At 41.6% G+C, this 18,738-nt stretch overlaps 1 protein-coding gene across 5 annotated transcripts; it reads left to right on the top strand.

The window, feature by feature from the left end:
- The first annotated feature begins 7,043 nt into the window (after positions 1-7,043).
- LOC125286402 (zinc finger CCHC domain-containing protein 7-like) lies at positions 7,044-11,872 on the top strand. Of its 5 annotated transcripts, none has more exons than XM_048231469.1 (8): positions 7,044-7,126; positions 8,097-8,584; positions 8,675-8,803; positions 8,996-9,232; positions 10,555-10,590; positions 10,756-10,851; positions 10,960-11,080; positions 11,226-11,872. In XM_048231469.1, the coding sequence occupies exons 2-8, from the start codon at positions 8,108-8,110 to the stop codon at positions 11,780-11,782; spliced, it is 1,653 nt and encodes a 550-aa protein (XP_048087426.1). In that variant the 5' UTR covers positions 7,044-7,126; positions 8,097-8,107; the 3' UTR covers positions 11,783-11,872. The 5 variants fall into 5 exon arrangements, with proteins under 5 accessions (XP_048087426.1, XP_048087425.1, XP_048087424.1 ...); XM_048231468.1 differs by having other exon boundaries at positions 7,065-7,121; positions 10,963-11,080; XM_048231467.1 differs by having other exon boundaries at positions 7,065-7,121.
- The last annotated feature ends 6,866 nt before the right edge of the window (positions 11,873-18,738 follow it).

The raw sequence follows: 18,738 nt of genomic DNA, 5'->3' as shown, positions 1-18,738 counted from the left end.
TTTTTCTCAAATTTGCCCAATTGTAATTTCACTGCCATCCAATCTGACACATAGTCTTGTATCTCAGCTAAGGCCTGCAACTTAGTTTTCCTACCAAGAACCATATCTGGATTGTGCTAATATCAAATCATTAAATATTAAATTGTACTATGTGTTTCGTGCAGTGACGTGATCCTTTTAAATATATTTCTTTATATTTTTCCGTGATGTGGTAATGATATAGTGACAACTTTGCACTTTGGAAATTTGGTTAGTAATTTGTTCGCCTCTCAATTGTTCACAAGTTGTCTATCTCTTATTTTATTTTTCATTTTTTTCCACACTCACACACACACGCTCGCTGCACCCGCCAGGGAAAAGGAAACACTCTCTCTCTATCTTTCTCGCTCCGTAACCTGACACTTGGTAAGTTATTTTACTCACAGCATGAAGCCACAACAATAAATTTCACCAGTGTCAGTTCCACTTAACTCAGACTGTTTCTTTTCTCCCAAAACGGCTGGACAACGATAAAAATTAATGTCTCACTCACACCTTTAACGATCTCTCGACCAAGTCAACAAAAAAAATAGGTGGAAACCCTATCCCACTTTTCAATTACTGCACAACCAAAACACCCCACTCTGGTGATTTCGTCTCCTTTCCGTATCACTGTAGCACTAAGTTTAGTCCTAGGCCATTAAACTAAACAAAGACCGTTGAGAAACAACCACACAGTTCACTCAGCAAAATAATGACTGTAGCAACTCCTCCTATTTTCTCATTGGCACACGCACAGCATTTATCTCATAAAACTTACACAGCTTAACATGTAATGGCAGTACAGAAAAAGAAAAGATTTAATCCCCCAAGGTTGTCCGTAGTTAATCGATTACTTCTTTTAATTCGTTCACGAATCTAATCCAATTACCCAAAATATGTGTACACTTTGACCTTTTACTTTTTTCCAGAAAACTTCTTATATCAAATGACATCTAGAGCTCATCAATCTTTGATATAAGTATGTTACTTGTCAAAACACTTAATGACACAAACCTCAATACTCTCATTAATGTGCAGCTTTTAATTTCTAATTTATCTAATAAATTAGCTTTACTTTGGTTCTTTTTCCCGCATAAAGGAGTAAAGACTTTTTGCTTTCACCTGGTCAGAATGTCTTCACTGCATGCAGGGTGCGCAGTGCAGCAGTGTTTCCCCTCTTGGCAGGCTTCCAGCTGGGATTCAGTCACGTCAATCAGGGTGCAACAATGAATAACAGAACACAGGCTCAAGACAAGTCTCAAACAGTAAAACTGTGCAGAGTCTAACAGTTGTGGTTGTTATTAGAAGCGGCTGCTGAGCCTTCCGACAGAAGATGCTCCTCGGGTTGCTTCCTCGATCCGTCTCCGAGTCAAAACACACAGCCTGTTATACTTAAACATACAAACGTCAATCATGCCAACGTGGCAGGTGCCAACCAGTGTACACAACCCGGCCCTGGTCAGATGGAGATACTAGCCCGAATAGGCAGACATGCTGTCTCCCTCGGCCCATGTTATCACTGATGTTCCTCGGATGTTCCTAAACATCGGCCTGTATGACCTTCCTGCTGGTACACAGGCCCAAGGCACATTTTGTACAATAATATGGACCTCTCCCTGTTGTATGCTACACACAGAAGTAACATATGAACAAATCAGAATACAGTAAGAATACCCCAGAATTCTACAGCTCTTATACATGTGTCAAGTTTGGCTAATAATAATAATAATAATATATTTGGTGTATTCTATATGTAGCTACTGTTGTATGTTTCTAAATCATTTCTTCATTTCCTCAATGTTAAATAACATTTTAGAGGACTAACAGGCTAGAGTAGGCATCCTATCTCATAAGATTCTATCATAGAATTTTGACATAGAAGAGGGAGTGGGGGCGCCGTGAGCGCTGAGTGAGCAGGTACGAGTGGTGAGTTTTCGTCTATAGAAAAAGTTGGATGAAGCAAAAAAGCTGTCGGGGGCTAAAATAGAAAAAGAAAGGGAAAATGAGATGGCATGCGACAGTAGTTAAATAAGTGAATGGTGAAAAGCAACAGGTAGGATTTAAAGTGTGACGTCTATGCTTGGAAGCACACGTTTCATGTTCATGCTATTCATGTTACCAGACTAACTAGCGTTTGCTAAGCATATGCCGATTGAAACAGCCTATATTCCATTCATAGCTAGGTGGCTACCATGCTCATACTGCACTTTTAATGGCAAACTACAAACAGAAATGTCACACTAGCAACAACTCATTACACGATTCCATTTCCTAACAAGACTCCTTGTAATAACTTAATATTGTGCTGTCAATGTGGCGCAAACAAAGGTTAGAGTTGGATCAGCCTTATCCGGCTTTGTTAGCAACAGCTGGCAAAAGGACGTTATGAGAACCGTTTAGACTCTCTTTTAGACTCCAATTTGTTGTTGCATACCCCTCAAAAAATGGGTAGCTGCGCCCCTTGCTAACGGGGTTAATTCATCAGGTTTTATGGAGAGGTATAGTTATGTATCATCTGCTAAACAACAGGGGCCCCAGTACTGAGCCTTGAGGCACTCCATATTTTACCATAATCTGGGTAGATGGTTTATTATGGACCTGTACAAATTGTTGACGGTTAGGAAGGTATGATCTAAATAAATAAATGAGTCTTTGATCCTATCAAATTTTCAAGCCTAAGTAGTATGTCGTGGTCTATGCTGTCAAAGGCAGCGCTGAGGTCCAGGAGGACCAGTATAGATACAAGGCTAGGTTTTTTGTGGGAGAGCTTAATAACAGATGTCTTAAACGACTGCGGTACATGCCCTGACAGAATTATTTATAATCTAGAGCAAAACATTATCCAGGAAGGGGAGACCAGTCTTAAGAAGGTGAGTACAAATAGGGTTTAGTAGACTAGTTGTAGATTTTGATGAGGACATTGTGTCTCATCTGTGATTTAGTGATTTTGCTATCTTTCAGCAATGGACTATGTGTATTTGGTGAAACTGATTGGTTATTGATCTTATCTCTAATTGTTTGACATACAATCATAATACTGACATACAATCATACTGTTGAAAACATACTGTTTTGTGAACTTTATTCAACATAGCCAGTGATTTAGGCAATATTTATGGTGTTAATTATAGTGAAATATACAATTTCACAAAAATAGGGTTAAAACAGGTAAAAAAAAATGGAGACATCATTTTTCTCCATGTTCAATGACCTCTAAAGACAGTCCAACCACTCTCCAAAAATTAACATTTCAATCCCACAGAAACCACATAGGCCCCCTGACTAATTCAGCAAAGCATCGAACGACAGCGAGGGGTGAGAGCTCATCAGCTAAAGTGACAGAGTTTTTCGACCTTAACACCAAATCTCCAAAAACATTTTGATGGCACATCAACTCATAACCATAGACTGTAAAAAATATAACATGACGAACACTTCTGCCATTGTCTGAGTGGCCTTCTCTGGACGATTGCCGACCTAGCAACTTTCTAGCTTTGGGTAGGAAACTGCATTTTGGTTATCTTTTTAAACTGCCTTTAAGGGATAGCCTACACACTGACAACAGCAGATGTCAATAATCCTCTATCTAGGGTACTGTAGCCTATATGCAGGTGAATTAAATATGTTGGCATAACATAAGGGATAGATGTAGGCCTATTTCTTTACAAAAAAAAATTCTAATAATAATGGATTGAAAAGAGGTAGGCCTAATAATAGACCCGACATGATTGAATAGATATAAGAAAATGGACAACATATCCACATCAGTCCCCATCAACACAACTGTTTTGTACGACGGAGAACTAGGGCCACACATGAAGGAAAAAATATTTTTGCCATGACGAGATTAAACTCGACATGTCGACTTTAAAGTCACCATGTCAACATTAAACTCGACATTTTGAGAATAAAGTTGAAATGTAATATCGACTTTAATCTCGATGTATCGACTTTAATGTCGCCATGTCGACATTAAACTCAACATTTCGAGAATAAAGTTGAAATATCATGTCGACTTTAATCTCGACGTGTCGACATTAAACTCAACATTTTGAGAATAAAGTTAGTTTGGAGAGAGAACGACCGCTCGGGACGATTGAAAGGGAGGACGAATGAAACAATGCAACAAGTGCAACAATGATTCAGAGTGTTCGAGTGCAACAATGATTAGACATAGGCCTATATCATGTGGACAAAACATAGAACATATTAACCTAGCCTACGTTGCTCAGCCAAATACTTTGCTGTTAGGTCCTTATCACGGAGTTAGGCGATAAATGCGATGGTCAAAAGTAGCCTAAACGTCATAGCGGTTTATTTATTGTAGGCCTATTATTAAAGTGTTGTTTTTCATCTAAAGGTTCAACTTCATGCTTATGCACTAGAGGCATACTAGGCGCTCTCCCCAATCCTAGACTTTCACGTTGCTTGTTTGTAATGAATGCAAAACAGCCTATTGCTGAATGTCTATGGAGGGACAAATGAAGCTATCCTCCCGACCACCCCATGTAGGCTAGTAGCCTACATGCACACATATGCACACAAAGTGGATAAATAAAGTGCATGCACACATATTCTCTCACGGGATCAAAATAGTATATATGCTTAGGCTATGTGTTTTATAGCCTCCTATACGTATTGCAGGTGAGACATGGGAAAGCAGTTTTAGAAAAATGAGTTTTGCCATGTTATCCTATGGAGAGTGACGGCCTGTGGGTCATGAAGGGCAGTTATTTGGATGTGCAGTGGCCTTAACCACGTAAAACAGAGTGAAATAACAGTTTGTATAGAAACATTATATCATTGGATACATATATTTTTCTAGCTATTTAGCCTAAACGGCATAGTGCATGGTATTTCCATAACCACGAGACAGCACTTCACGATGACGGCAATGAGTAGTTAACAGACAAGACGCAATCTATCTGAATATCTGCAATCTAGCAATCTATCTGAAATAACACCTATTTAAAGCCCTTTTTTTATGTAACATATTGTATATTAGTGTAGGCTACATAGCTTAAACTGTGTAGGCTATGTTTAAACAGTAGGGCCTATTGCGAGTTTAATGTCAGCATGTCGACTTTAAAGTCGACACGTCGAGATTAAAGTCGATATGATATTTCAACTTTATTCTTGAAATGTCGAGTTAATGTCGACATGTCGACTTTAAAGTCAACATGTCGAGTTTAATCTCGCCATGGCAAAAATATATTTTTTTTTTCATGTGTGGCCCTAATACTCCGTCGTAGTTTTCACAGGTCAGGATTATTAAGCTCTAAAACAGATTGTTCAAAATTATAGAGCTAGGCTATAAAAGATTCAGTTTGTATTTTCAGAAACACCTTGGATCAAATTTAGAGATATGCAACATTAAAGATGGGTTGCCATCCAAATATATCTTGCGCGTATAGAGCTCGCTTTTATTGTAATTATTGTTTTTGCACATTGAAAACGTTCAAGTGTTCAAAATAGTCTTTTGAGGAAGTGTTTTTCTGTTAGCGTTGGGCCGGCCAATCAAGCTCATTATCATACATAGTCACCATGTCTGTTGATTTACTGAAGTGTCCTCTTTTTCACAAACCCAAATCTGGTCACCCTAAGATAGATATACTTTATTGATCCCTAGGGGAAATTCAAGATTTTCAAGAAATTCAGTATAGTTAGATCAAGTTGGACAGCACATTTTAATCATTTTATATATCTATAGTGGCTGGTGAAAGAGTTGAGTGGCTTTTTTTTTTTTTTTCGGTGTCAGTGGGTAGTGTCCCCACGAAAGCTAAGACCAAACCTACGCCCTTGCCCGGGAAATCTCCCTTAGCCTATATTTTCATAGTTCAATGTTGACAGCTATGGAACGAAAGATAACGTTATATGGTGACAGAAATCAACAATCAAACAAGCCACTTTGATTTTTTTGCTGTTTTCATGAATACAAAAATGACCCCCCCTCCTAGACAACAAAAAGTTAGGTGACCCTCCCCTCAAAAAATAATAAAAAAGACATGACCCTCCCCTATTTTCCTTCGGTGGCCCCTTCAATAAATAACGAACAGTCCCTTAAAGAAAATATAAGGGGGGAAAAGAGGCTCTTAAGTTATACAGTCTTAAGGCTCTTAAGCTCTTAAGACTACAAGTTCCCCTTAGTTGGACATAAATAAAGGAAATCATTAAAATGTGGCAGGACAATAAATAAGGAAGATAACGGAAGACATTCAGAAGATTTGACATCCCATTGAAATCAAACCTCCAGTCCAGAAGATGGCGGTGATGCACTTGCCAATGAAAACCACAGAAGAAGAAGTTTTCCATCAATGAACAGAAAACATCAAACCCCGGGTTTACTCCGGGTCAGTTTGGTAGAATTGGTATGGGTTCCTGCACACAGGGGGGTGGAGGGAAACAAAAAGGCAGACACACTAGCGAAAGAAGCAATTAAATCAGAACTGGTTGAACTGGAAGTCACTTTAAGCAAGTCAGAAATTAAGAGTATTATAAAGGACAAAATCAACAGAATGTGGCAGGAGAGATGGGATAAGGAGGGAAAAGGCAGACATTTATACAACATACACAAAGATGTAACATCTAGTAAAATCAGGGGACTGAAAAGGCAGGAGGAAACATGGCTTACCAGAATGAGGATGGGACACACAAGTTTAAACAGTGGATTACATATTATAGGGAAACATCAAACGGGGGTATGCGCACACTGTGGCGCAATAGAAAATGTTAAAAACGTACTTATAGACTGCACATATAACAGAGAAAGAGAAAACATGAAGGGAGTGGTTAAAAAAGATCTAACCATGGAAAACTTACTAAGTATATCTAGCACACAGTCCACAGGTAAGGCTGTTATAGCTTTCATAAAAGAGACCCAACTAGCAAATAGAATTTAGTTTTTTTTTTTTCATTTTTCTTTCATTTAATTTAAAAAACTGGATATAAAAAGCATCCCGTTGGATCACACCTCAGCCCGGAAGATGGCGGTAGTGCACGAAGTATGCAAACTGCCATTAAACATTATAGAAGAAGAAGAATAACTCCTGGTCAGCCAGCCCGGCCGTGACTTTACATGTGTTTCCCGTGGCACCGGCGAGGTGAGGTGAGTTGAGGTTGAAGAATGTTTATTTATTTAACGTTACTCTTCTTGACCCTACTCCTCATCCATTTGGATTTGCTTTTGTACAACCGGTACACTTATAGTACTGTATGAATGTTAACTCTATCAAAACACAATAAAGATTTTAAAGATTTGACCATTCTTACGGTTTAGCGTTGGCTAGCTCTGAAACAAAACACGAGCATTTTTCTAGAGGAAGCACAGCGCATATGGCTTTTGATTTCCCTGGTTGCACCAGGATGCTTTGGAGTAAATGGCAGTCTTGGCACTAGTTAGGCCTATAACCTGAACAACGAAATAGCAGAATAAGTAAGTCACCTTTTGGAAATAAGGCAAACTGTCTAACTTACTTCATGTGAATTATGCTAAGCTAGGTCAACGGTGTCGGAATGGGTTATTGCATGCACAGAGATGAGAAGGGTATGTATCCTCTTATCTAAGTCTGGTGTAGACAGCAAATTAATAACATTAAAGCGAGTTAATTTTCCAAAACGTTCAGTTTTTCTTTTTTTTTTAAAAAAAGAGGAGTTGCTTCTGGCTGTCAATGTTGTCTCCAGTTATGACAACTAACTAGCTGACTTGTCTTTTCCAGCTGTCAAAGCATTTTATTTGTTCTTAGGTATATTCGTTGAATATATAAATCCTTTTCTTTGCAAACACCGCGCTCTCCCGTTTGTTCTCTTGTTTGTTTTCTTGTGGGTGCGTGATCCAGGGAACTCACAGAAAATCACTGAATGGTCGCACTCAAACATTTTGATTTATATATTCAAAAATCTTTTCTTTCTTGCTTTTAATCCATTTAGCAACAGGGGTTAACGAACAACCCCTTTTGCTAAATGGATTAAAAGCAAGAAAGAAAAGATTTTTGAATATATAAATCAAAATGTTAAAGGATGTGCTTGAAATGAATTTAACAAACTATCAATCTTACTTTTCCATGACCTTGTTTCAGCTGTCCGTAGCATGTTTGCTAGATATGTAGACTGTGATGAAAGTGAGGGGGATGAAGACCGTGACGACGTGGAGCCGGAACTGTACAGCCGGCTTCATTACTGGAGCAGTGGATCAGTAAATTCAGAAACAGAGGAGGAAGCGGACCACAGTGCCTCAGAACATGGAGACACAGCAAAATACATTACTATCTCAGGAGAGTGCATGGCGTCCACATCCTTGGACAGGTCACTCCGTTACCTCAGGAACTATTCAACCAGCTGCGGCCTTCAGTCAGTGACAGGCCTAAGCCTGGAGGTCAGCTCTGATTTGGAGGACAACAACATTGACGTGGAGGACTGGATGCTGGTCGGTGGGGCAGAAATGGAAGGAGATCGTAACATTCAGCTAAACCTGGAGTTTGGGAGGAAAGACAGTGGGTCTGAGGAAAAGTGGCAAAAGAAAGAGGGTGATCAGAATCTGTGGGCGATTTCTGAGAAAGATAAAAAGGTGGGTGAGACCATGAATGTGGTGCAGAGGAAAACAGAACAGTATGCAGTTCTATAAAGTGCATGAAGAAACTTTTCTTTTTTTTTTCAGACCATGACACCTTCTCTTCGTTACTTTACGCCTGGTTTATTCCTCCCAAACTTCCTCCCGAGGGCAGGAATCGTCTGCTCGAACTGTCGGAAGACTGGCCACATGACTCGAAACTGCCCTGCTTCCAAGGCATGCACACCCTTAGCCATATATTGTCTGTTATTTTAGGAGGCACATCTACATACTTTGCATTTCTCCATGATTCTGAAATTAAACACTAGTGTACAAACACACACACATACTTACACTCACACACATACACACACACTGAATTGTGAAGTTTTTTTTTTACTCTGACCAAGTATTGATTACTATTTGCAGAGACGTGTTTGCTGTGTACTGTGTGGTCAGCAAGGTCATCGCCAGTCTCTCTGTCCCTGGCGTCACTGCCCTGTCTGTGGACTTCCTGCGGACACGCACCTGACAGGAGTGCAGAGGCCCCCTCACGCAGACCTGGCCCGGCCCAACAGAGCCAGCCGAGCTCTACCTCCATGCCCCCTGCTGTCTCACTGTACTCAACCCTGCCTCCGCTGTGGACGCAGTGGACATTTACAGGAGGTCAGATATATATGTACTGAATACATTTCAAATAGCCCTGTTTCTACTGTGGGCCAAACCTGGTGCTTGAAGTTAGTTCCTGGCCCAGGGAATGTTTACATTATACTTGACTAGGCTTAAACAGGGCTAAGCTTAAACCTGGAGCAGCGCAGCTCAACGGTAAGGACCACATGTCCAAACCCTGGTGCTTACAAGTCACAATAAATGATATAGGAACGTCACATATTACCAACCGTCGCGTATGTCCAACCTCTTATGTGTATGTGTCACTTAATATTCATTTCTATACAAACCAAGACGGCGGATTCCTAAAGAAACGCAAGCACCCACACAATAAGTTTATCTAAATTAGCTATGTACCAAAAATTACGTTTTACCGTGACTTGAAGAGCTGTAAACAGTGTTGTAGGGCTGCGTGTACAAATCCACTTGGAGCTCCAGTGGAATTTTGATTCGCCGACGAGAATTCTCGGGCTAACCGTTCATGTGCCTGAGAAAGGTTGGGAATAAGCACCCAGCAGCCCAGCATTAAACTCCGAGCGTGGTAAACAAAATCGTATATTTCAGGCAGTAAAAGCCCCGGTAAGAACCAAACTAGATTTTGTTCAAATCTACACACCTATGGCTACTGAAAAATGTGAGGTTCATTTAGCAAATGTTATTTTGAAGTATTAAAAAACAATCAAACGAACAAAATGGTTGGTAATTAGCACGTTTACGATAACTAACTCACAATAAATGTGTTAGATATCCATTCAACACTGTTTAAGTAATTATACATTTAACAGATGTATTTAGAGTGTTATTACACATTACACATTTCTAATAACATTGTTTTTTGTATGTGATCCCAAGTCTCAAATTCTCTGCCTCACTTCACAGCTTTTGTATCCAACAAATATGCAACGTCTTCCACTGTTTGTTTATCTCCTTATTATTTATAATGGAAAATGCAGAGTCCCAGAGCCCAAAAATATGTTCTGTTTCATGTAGCCTACAATATGGCTATTATATGCTGGATTTGTCTGTTTCTGGGTCATTTGTCCCCAGGCTCCTCAAAATGACCATCTAACAATTAGATAAATCTACTGTAATAATGTGATAACAATGACATCAGGAGAATCTTTATATTTCATCTTCATTTCCCTTGATGTGGTGGTTCTAAACAGTTTTACATTACCTCCCTATAATGCAAAATAGGTCAGATTTTGTCCCCTGGGCTGAGCAAGACACATGGCGGGCCTGCACAAGAGGTTCAGCTTGTGCATTTTAGTGGTTGAGTTGTATGTATTGACTGATCAGTTGGTGTATCTGTTATCCAGGCCTGCCCAGACCTCTGGAGGCAGTACCATCTAACGGTGAGATGGATGCATTACTACACCAGTCTCCGTACAATGTGAAGAAGTGTGGAATTAATTTAGTTCATTATGATTGAAGTATTTTAAATGTAATTCAAATCCACGGAAGTAGTTAACATGCTTTGTCTCCATTTGTCTGTCATGCTTTAACTGCTTTATTACCAGACTGAGCCAGGAGCCCCTAAAAAGTCAGGCAGAAATGTTAGAAACCCTCGGCCAGAAGGCTGCTACAACTGTGGCAGGAGAGGACACTCTGGCCATGTGAGACTTTTACATTCAAATTTCTTTCTTTCAAAAGTCATTCAAATAGCTTTTTTTTGCGACAGAGTGCTCTCTCTCTCTCCCTCACTTTCCCCTGCTCTCTTTCAGAAGTGTTTTCAGAAGAGGATGCCGGGGGCTTCTTCCTTCTCCTTTCTTCCACATGTTTCTCATTACGACACAGAAGAAGAAATCCACAAGCGGCAGACTGCTACTCTCAGCTCCATCAAAGGTATGCGAGTGCATCAAACCACTCATTAGTGCCTTATAATAATCAAGACAGACATGATTAATGACAGACGCCTACAGCATATGGATCTGATTCACATGATTGGCATGTGTGATGTCTGAGCTGTATGTATGGTGATGCGTTCCAGGCTTACTGCAGACGAGGGCTCGGAAGGGGACGTGGCCAGAGAGGCGGCGAGAGCGTCGGGAGACGAAGCGACTGAAAAGAGAGCGAGCGAGAGAGCTCTCCGCAGGGAAGAGAGAGCGCTCCGCAGGGAAGAGGGAGCGCTCCGCAAGGAAGAGGGCGCGCTCCACAGGGAAGAGAGAAGCGTCCAAACACTCATCCCAAAAAGGCGGCCTCTGCTCCCCATCCCACTGCCCCCCTAAAGGTGCTGCTGGGCGAACCCCTTACCCTCACTTTGCTGCCGAGAAAAGAAAGCGAGCGAGAGAGCGCTCCGCTGGGAAGAGAGGAGCGTCCAAACACTCGTCCCAAAAAGGCGGCCTCTGCTCCCCATCCCACTGCCCCCCCAAAGGTGCTGCTGGGGGAACCCCTCACCCTCGCTCCGCCGCCGAGAGGAGGAGTGGCCCCCGGTGGATGGGCCGCCTCTCGGACAGGCGGCGGAAGTCTGGAGGCCACGGTGGTCGCAACCTGTACCCACCGGACTCCTCGTTAGTCAGAGGCAAGGCCAAGCGCCAGCGCAGATAGGACTGTGGACTGGGTTGTTTTTTACAAATGTTTTCTAGGGTGAGAATAAATAAAGTGCCACCAGAGAGTGCCATTGCTCTCTTGAACAGCTTTGAGATTGTCCTTCTATTGTTCTGTGAGTGCGCTTTGGTGTTATGGGTGCACTAAACCTGCTGGCCTGGGATCACCATCCATGTTGGCATGGAGATGCAAACTGCCTGAAGGAGGGCTGACAGATAGAGATGCTGGAGAAAAGAAATAATTTTTTAAATCACTTTGATACTGTATGTGCGTGCGTGCGTGCGTGTGTCTGAGCATATCTGTCTGCTTAGTGCTTCCTGGTTAATGAGGCACATGACATCACTTCAGTACTAGGAAGACTACATAATATGATTGCAGTGATGAATATGTAGTTGTCCTTGTCATTTGAAATTACCCTCTGCACATACTGCTCAGTAGTTTGAACCTTAAAAACAACCGACAAAATGGAAACAGAAATATGCAAAAAAAAATATTTTGTATTTTTTGTCATTGTCAAATTCACATGATCTGTCCCATTCCTATTTACATCATTACAAGCCCTTACAGCCTTTCACACTCAGTCACTTGCCAGGTGATGTCGGTTAAGACAGAGGGTTCAGCTTGGTCCTCGAGGCATTCAGCTAAAGAGTTCTCACTAAAGGGTGCATCCTCATCGTTACATCTGCAGCTTTGAGATGCATATAAGTAATATGTATACTAGTGTTATGGCTGATTCTGTCCACTTACAACTTACATAGGTGAACTTTGGCTGTTTGGCTACTAAGCTTAATCCAGCTGCTCTACTGGTTAACTGTGATGCTATAATAGTGACATAAGGAATTAACCTAAGAATAATTTTATATATATATATATATATATATATGTGTGTGTGTGTGATTGCAAAAGGCGCTTCTGAGACAGTTCACCTTATCATCCCCTTGTAGATGTAGTGAAATGTACATTGAAAATTGACATTGCTTTTCAATGGTATCCGAGACACTGCATATGCCTGATGTCCATGTAGAAAACCTGAACCAGTCCCCTTTAGCTCACGTTTATGATATCATGGAGAATTTCCCGACTTCGGTCACAAGTTAATGTGTGTATCTGAAGCTGATGTGACAGATACTTGTGCAGACCCCCCTAAGTGCAGACATAAGGGTTTTAATATCCTCTCCTGCACACCACTAAACAGAGTCATGTTTTATTTTGTCTGCTGGGGCCATCCTTTCTGATGGCAGTGAGATGTGTGATTACTCATGTCTGTCCCATAACCTGCAGTGGGTGGATTAGTCATGCCTGTCCTGTTTGATTCCATGTTCTCTTGTCTTCTCAGCAGAGCACTTGTTTGTGACTTCAGGTTTGTGCATGTCAGTGTGTCGTGAACTGAAATTCTACCCATGTGTGTGGGGTGGAGTTATTGTGTTATGAAGTCATATTCTGAATTTGAGGAAAGGGAATTAGAGTTTACATATTGTTCATTCACCATTGTTCATTGCACGTTACCCTGACCAGAATGATGAGCTCTGCACCCTGCTGCAGTTCCCCAGATGTTGACAGCTGTGTGCATGGAAGAGCCAAACAGCACTGTGTCAGGTGCGAAATGTCACGTTTACACACCATGCAAATACTGTCCCAAAAGAACCTTGTCAAGCTGCAACAACACCACACACACACACACAACAACAACAACAACACACACACACCAAGATGCTTTAGGTAGATAAGTTCATTAAAAACCACACTACAAGGCAGAGGTGGCTGTGTGGATGCGTAAGAGACACAGGCCATGCATGGATTAATAACTGCACATATGCTTACCCTCAAGCATTCACTGCTGAGCTGTATGGTGCGAGTAAGCATACATCATATAAATTATACATTCATGGGTCAGTTACATTCATGCAGCAGAGCAGACATCCATGGCATCAGATGAAGCAGACTTCAGGCAGGATGCCCAGAGATACATTTTCTCAGCAGTGACCCTGGCCAGAGAAGTGCCTACTGTATGTGCTTCTTTGAAATATGCACATGCTCAATGTCGGGAATCTGACATGTACAAACACATTTGACTTGGAGTACCCAGCCATACAATCCTGATTTCAGTCTTCATACTATCAACGCAACCCTACACACACACACACATACTTAGCTGTTATCTGACGTCCCTCAGAGAGATCTGTCAGTCAGTCCTCACCACATGGTCAATCCCCAAATCCTCCACAAAAGGCCATGTGTGTGTTGGTGACACTTCCACTGAGGGCACCTTTGTCAGGCTGAAGGAGGGGATGACAGCAAGGACAGGGCCACAGATGACGATGAGGCGACGAGCAGCCGTGATGGCGGGCCAGCCAGGAGCAGGGCGGATCGACTGAGTCGAGTCTCTGGCTGAGTTTCTAATAAGTGCCAGCCACCCCCCCAGGAATACCCAGCCCACTCTGTGAGCCACTCATCCAGCAGTGACTCCAGTCATTAAGATAGCACCAGAATTCTCTGTGAGTTTGTGTGCGTGTGTCTGTGTGTGTGCGTGTGTGTGTGTGCGTGCGTGTGTATGTGTATATGTGTATAGTGTGCGTGGGTCTGTGTAAAGACAGAAACAAAAGTGTGTGTGTGTGTGTCTGTTTAGATAGGACAGCGTGACTTGACAGAGCGCAGGCCCCACTGCGTGGCAGACGGCACTGTTAGCACATCTGCTAGCGCTGTGAGGAGGCGGAGCGTCCCTCGGCCCTCCGGCTGCCTCCTGTTGTGCTCTCAATTAGCCTATTGAGCAGAGCTATCCGCTGCGCCGCACGCCGCTAATACTCGCTCGCCCGACGCTGACAGTGGTCGTGTGGCTCGTGTGGGTGGTGTGTGTGTTTGACTGAGGGGTGCGCATGGGGTGAAGGACGTGCGGGGATTCGCCTGGTCATGAGTCATGGCTCTGCGCAGAGGGCATCTGATCTAATTAAACCCAAACTTCACCAGCATTGTGTGTGTGTGTGCGTGTGTGTGTGCGCGCGCGCGCGTGTGTGTGTGTGTGTGTGTGTGTGTGTGTGTGAATGTGTGTGCGTGCATGTGTCTGTGTGTATTTTGGGGGCTTTGTGTAAGTATGTAAGAAGGAACCACAAGGGACAGCTAAACCTATACTATGTTACTCTGCCAACTCAACACACACACACACACACACACACACACACCAAAGAGATTATTTAGCCTTAAACTGATTTAGTTTTGATAGCTTTTCATCAAGCCTAACTCACATACTAATTAACCTCAGTTAGAACTTTTTGTTCTCAATTTCAGCTCATGGTTGTGTTTGTGTGCCGGTTTCAGATGTATTTAATCCTTATTTGGACAGCCAAAATGGTCTCTTCAAAGACTACTTACCAAAAGTTTTTTATTTGACGTGAAAATTAAAAAGAAACAGGCGAGGGCCTGTAGCACATAAATACACAGATGGGTTGTGAAAAGAGTTGACGGTGACCTCCTTTAAACCTTGTCAGATTGGAAGAGGGTATCTGCTTGCATTTGGGGGAGTTTATTTGTTTTTGCCTTATCCTTGTCTTATTTATGTGTGTGTGTGTGTGTGTGTGTGTGTGTGTTAGGGGATTGGGCACATTTTCATCTTCCTTTGTTAGTAAATCAGGATATTACATGTGGCACAGGAGTCTCCCCTTTCCCCAGCTCTGTTTCACTCCCTCCCTCTCGTTGTGGCATTCAGAAATCCATGCCTTTGTTTCTATTGCCATGATGTTAAAATGTTCACAATTGTAGTGAATCTAATCCTATTTCTCACTGAGAGTACCAAACACACACACACACACACACACACACACACACACACACACACACACACACACACACACACACACACACACTCCTTTATAGTCTAATGTGTGTTTGTGTGTGTGCGTGCATGTGTGTGTGTGGGTGTGTGTGTGTGGGTGTGCACGCAAGGTGCACATTTGAATAGTGTCCATACTTTGTATTGTATACTGTACAGTATGTGTTTAATTGTGGAGTCTGCTATAGAATATTCATGCAACATAATAGATGATTATTCCAGGGTGGAAAAATGATTTCACTCCGATGCTTCACACATTTTTTGTGAAAGAATAGTCAATGGTTTTCTTTAAAAGGGGACCATTTTAAATGCATAGTGTACTGAGGACAGCCTTGGTTGATCTCATTTAATGTAGAGGATTCATGGAAGCTTGTTTATCCTGGAAATGAGATTGAATGGGTATACGTGACCCATGTGCACGCTTCTGCACCTACACAGACCCACACACAATGTAGAGCAGGTGCAGGAGAAAAGGCCGAAAGCATGAAGCGTAATGTCACATGTCACACCTGATCTCAGTCTGTGTGTGTGTGTGTGTGTGTGTGTGTGTGTGTGTGTGTGTGTGTGTGTGTGTGTGTGTGTGTCTAACCAAAGGCACACAGAGAGTTCAGGCCTGTGAAATTCAGATTGACAATCCTCAGAGCAGTGAACATGGACAAAGACATTACTCACATGGACACACACACACACACACACACACAAACACACAAACGCACATATAGTGTACTTAGCATGTTACAAATGGGCAAATAAATCATCACTCCTCTTCTGTTTTATCCCCTATTGGATAAATAATTTGATAAAATGATTCTTTATATATCTGTAAAACGTATTTGGGATATTTAGATGGTTCAGTCCAGGGTTTGGGGAGGGCTTGTGATCTACTGTGATGGAGGGCTGAATTCAATTAGGGGTGCCTTTATTATTATATGATGATGAGAACATCTGGGAAAAATTGCTATTTGAATTGTTGGATGGGATTGTGGAAGTGGGAGTAATTGTATGTGGATTTGTAGCGCATTTGATTTGATCATATTCTTTTGGAGTTGTTAACAATAACATGTGTGTGTGCAGGCAATCGTATAGCACATTTTCTCTGTATCACACTGACCCAAGGCATGTAACTAAATGAAGTAGAACATAGCACATTGCAATTCCCTTAGGGATGACTTTTGGTTGGTGCCGCTGGTATGTATGTGACACATAAAAATCTAGTCATGTCACATTCCCTAGATTCAAAAGCAGCGTTTCACTGCAAAAGGGACTATGGAAAACAAAAATAATTCTAAATAAAAAGAAATTAAATCTAAAAATTAAATAAATCTACAGGACAAATAGTTAAAAGATTAAATATTGCATAGTTACTAAGTAGTGGTAGGATTTTACCATACAGCATAGCTATGGTTCTGGCCTTTACAGAAAAATAAAACATAATGCACAACACAACTATCACTAAAATATGGAATTATTGTGTGTAAAAAAATCTAAATTCACTATTAAATCCACTAAGCAGTCTCAAAATGTTTTCCCACTGAGCAGTTTTAAATTGATTCTAAATGTGAAGTGGGTTTGAAGGAACTGTGGAATTTCCTGGAATAAAAAGAAATGAATAAATTATATCTCGAGAAAACAGAATATATCATCATATCTCCACTCTTCTACACCCTCCCCTCTAAAGTGTCTCTGTCCTCAAAAGACACACACTCTTTCTCTCCTACTCTCTCTCTCTCCCTCTCTCTCTCTCTCTCCCACTCTCTTTCTCCCACTCTCTCTCTCTCTCTCCCTCTCTCTCTCTCTCTCCCACTCTCTCTCTTTCTCCCACTCTCTCTCTCTCTCTATGTTGAGCTGCACACACTGTCTCAGTGCGTGTCATGTATGTTGTGCGCAACTGTAAGGTCATATTGATCCTCAGGACCATCAGGCCTGTTGATCTCCCAGCTGGGATGAGACATGAAAGAGACATGGCCACACGGCTGTCTGATCTGCGTCTGTGTGTGGATGTCCTCCTGGATTCTGTGGAAAGTCTTCACTTACTAAAGGGAGATACATGAAATATATTTCTAAATGAAGGAAAGATTAGTTAAGAGAAAGTGTCTTATAGGAAGAAATAAAGTTGTTTCCGGGAAACATTAGAAGAAATATAAGTGTCTTATAGGAAGAAATAAAGTTGTTTCCTTGTGAACTAGTCACTTGGCCTACTATTTGTTTTTACTGGCTCCGGTGGTAAACGTAACATGTACAAGATGTACTGTATAGAATCCTATTTGGGTTGTGTTCACAATAACAGAAATATTATTCAAATACGTTAATATATTTCACTAAATACAAAAACTAGTACACCATGATTCATGAACAAATCATAACAATGAAGATAACTCTGACAAACACATATATTGTCTCATCTGTTTTTAGTCATGCAGTGTATTGACACATACTACCAGATGGACTGTTTCACATTGTGAATTTCATATGGAGAGGATGAAACTTCTGACCGAGAAGAGGATGCACACCACGACAAAGAGACAACTCCACTACGACAGAAGACAAGTGAAACGGGGGGAGAGAGTGGAGTAAGTGGAGTATCACATAAATACTAATATTTAACATCAAAGGAAACATTTGTCATGGGTGAATAGAAGATGAGCGAAGAGTTTGCCCATACACACGCTCTCTCTCTCTCTCTCTCTCTCTCTCTCTCTCTCTCTCTCACACACACACACACATACACACACAGAGAGCAAATGGTTGGCCAGTTAGACTGCTGTGCTGATATCACTGACTCTTGGGAGCCCTCTCTGTAAGGCCATGCAATAGGATGTACTACATTTATATTTAATGGAAATCTTGCTTCCTGTCTTTGGAGGGTTTTAAGGTTGAGCTGGAGCTGGAGTTGGAGCTGGGACTAAGCTTGAGCTCTTAAAGAGGAGTTACTCACATCGATCCAGTAAGCAGCTGGTCTAAGCCTCTCTGTGGCTCCAGTGGCTACCTTCCTCTGGCCTTGAGCCCTTTGCGTCAGCATGTCCAGAATTTCTAGAAGAACAGCCGCAGACCACAATGAATGTCACTAAATCATGATGAAAAATTTGATGTACAGATAAATATGATGTACAGTTTACATGCATCCCTAAAATCA

This window comes from Alosa alosa, chromosome 21, assembly GCF_017589495.1.
Source record: "Alosa alosa isolate M-15738 ecotype Scorff River chromosome 21, AALO_Geno_1.1, whole genome shotgun sequence".
Taxonomy (NCBI): domain Eukaryota; kingdom Metazoa; phylum Chordata; class Actinopteri; order Clupeiformes; family Clupeidae; genus Alosa; species Alosa alosa.
Note: the sequence above shows the minus strand (reverse complement) of the source record. Positions and strands in the feature narration are given on the sequence as shown.

Coding starts and splice junctions, on each gene's coding strand:
- LOC125286402 (XM_048231467.1), top strand. CDS start 7,097: ATGTGTTTCCCGTGGCACCGGCGAG. Junction 8,585..8,674: donor TTTCTGAGAAAGATAAAAAG/GTGGGTGAGACC, acceptor TTTTTTTTTCAG/ACCATGACACCTTCTCTTCG. Junction 10,852..10,959: donor GGAGAGGACACTCTGGCCAT/GTGAGACTTTTA, acceptor GCTCTCTTTCAG/AAGTGTTTTCAGAAGAGGAT.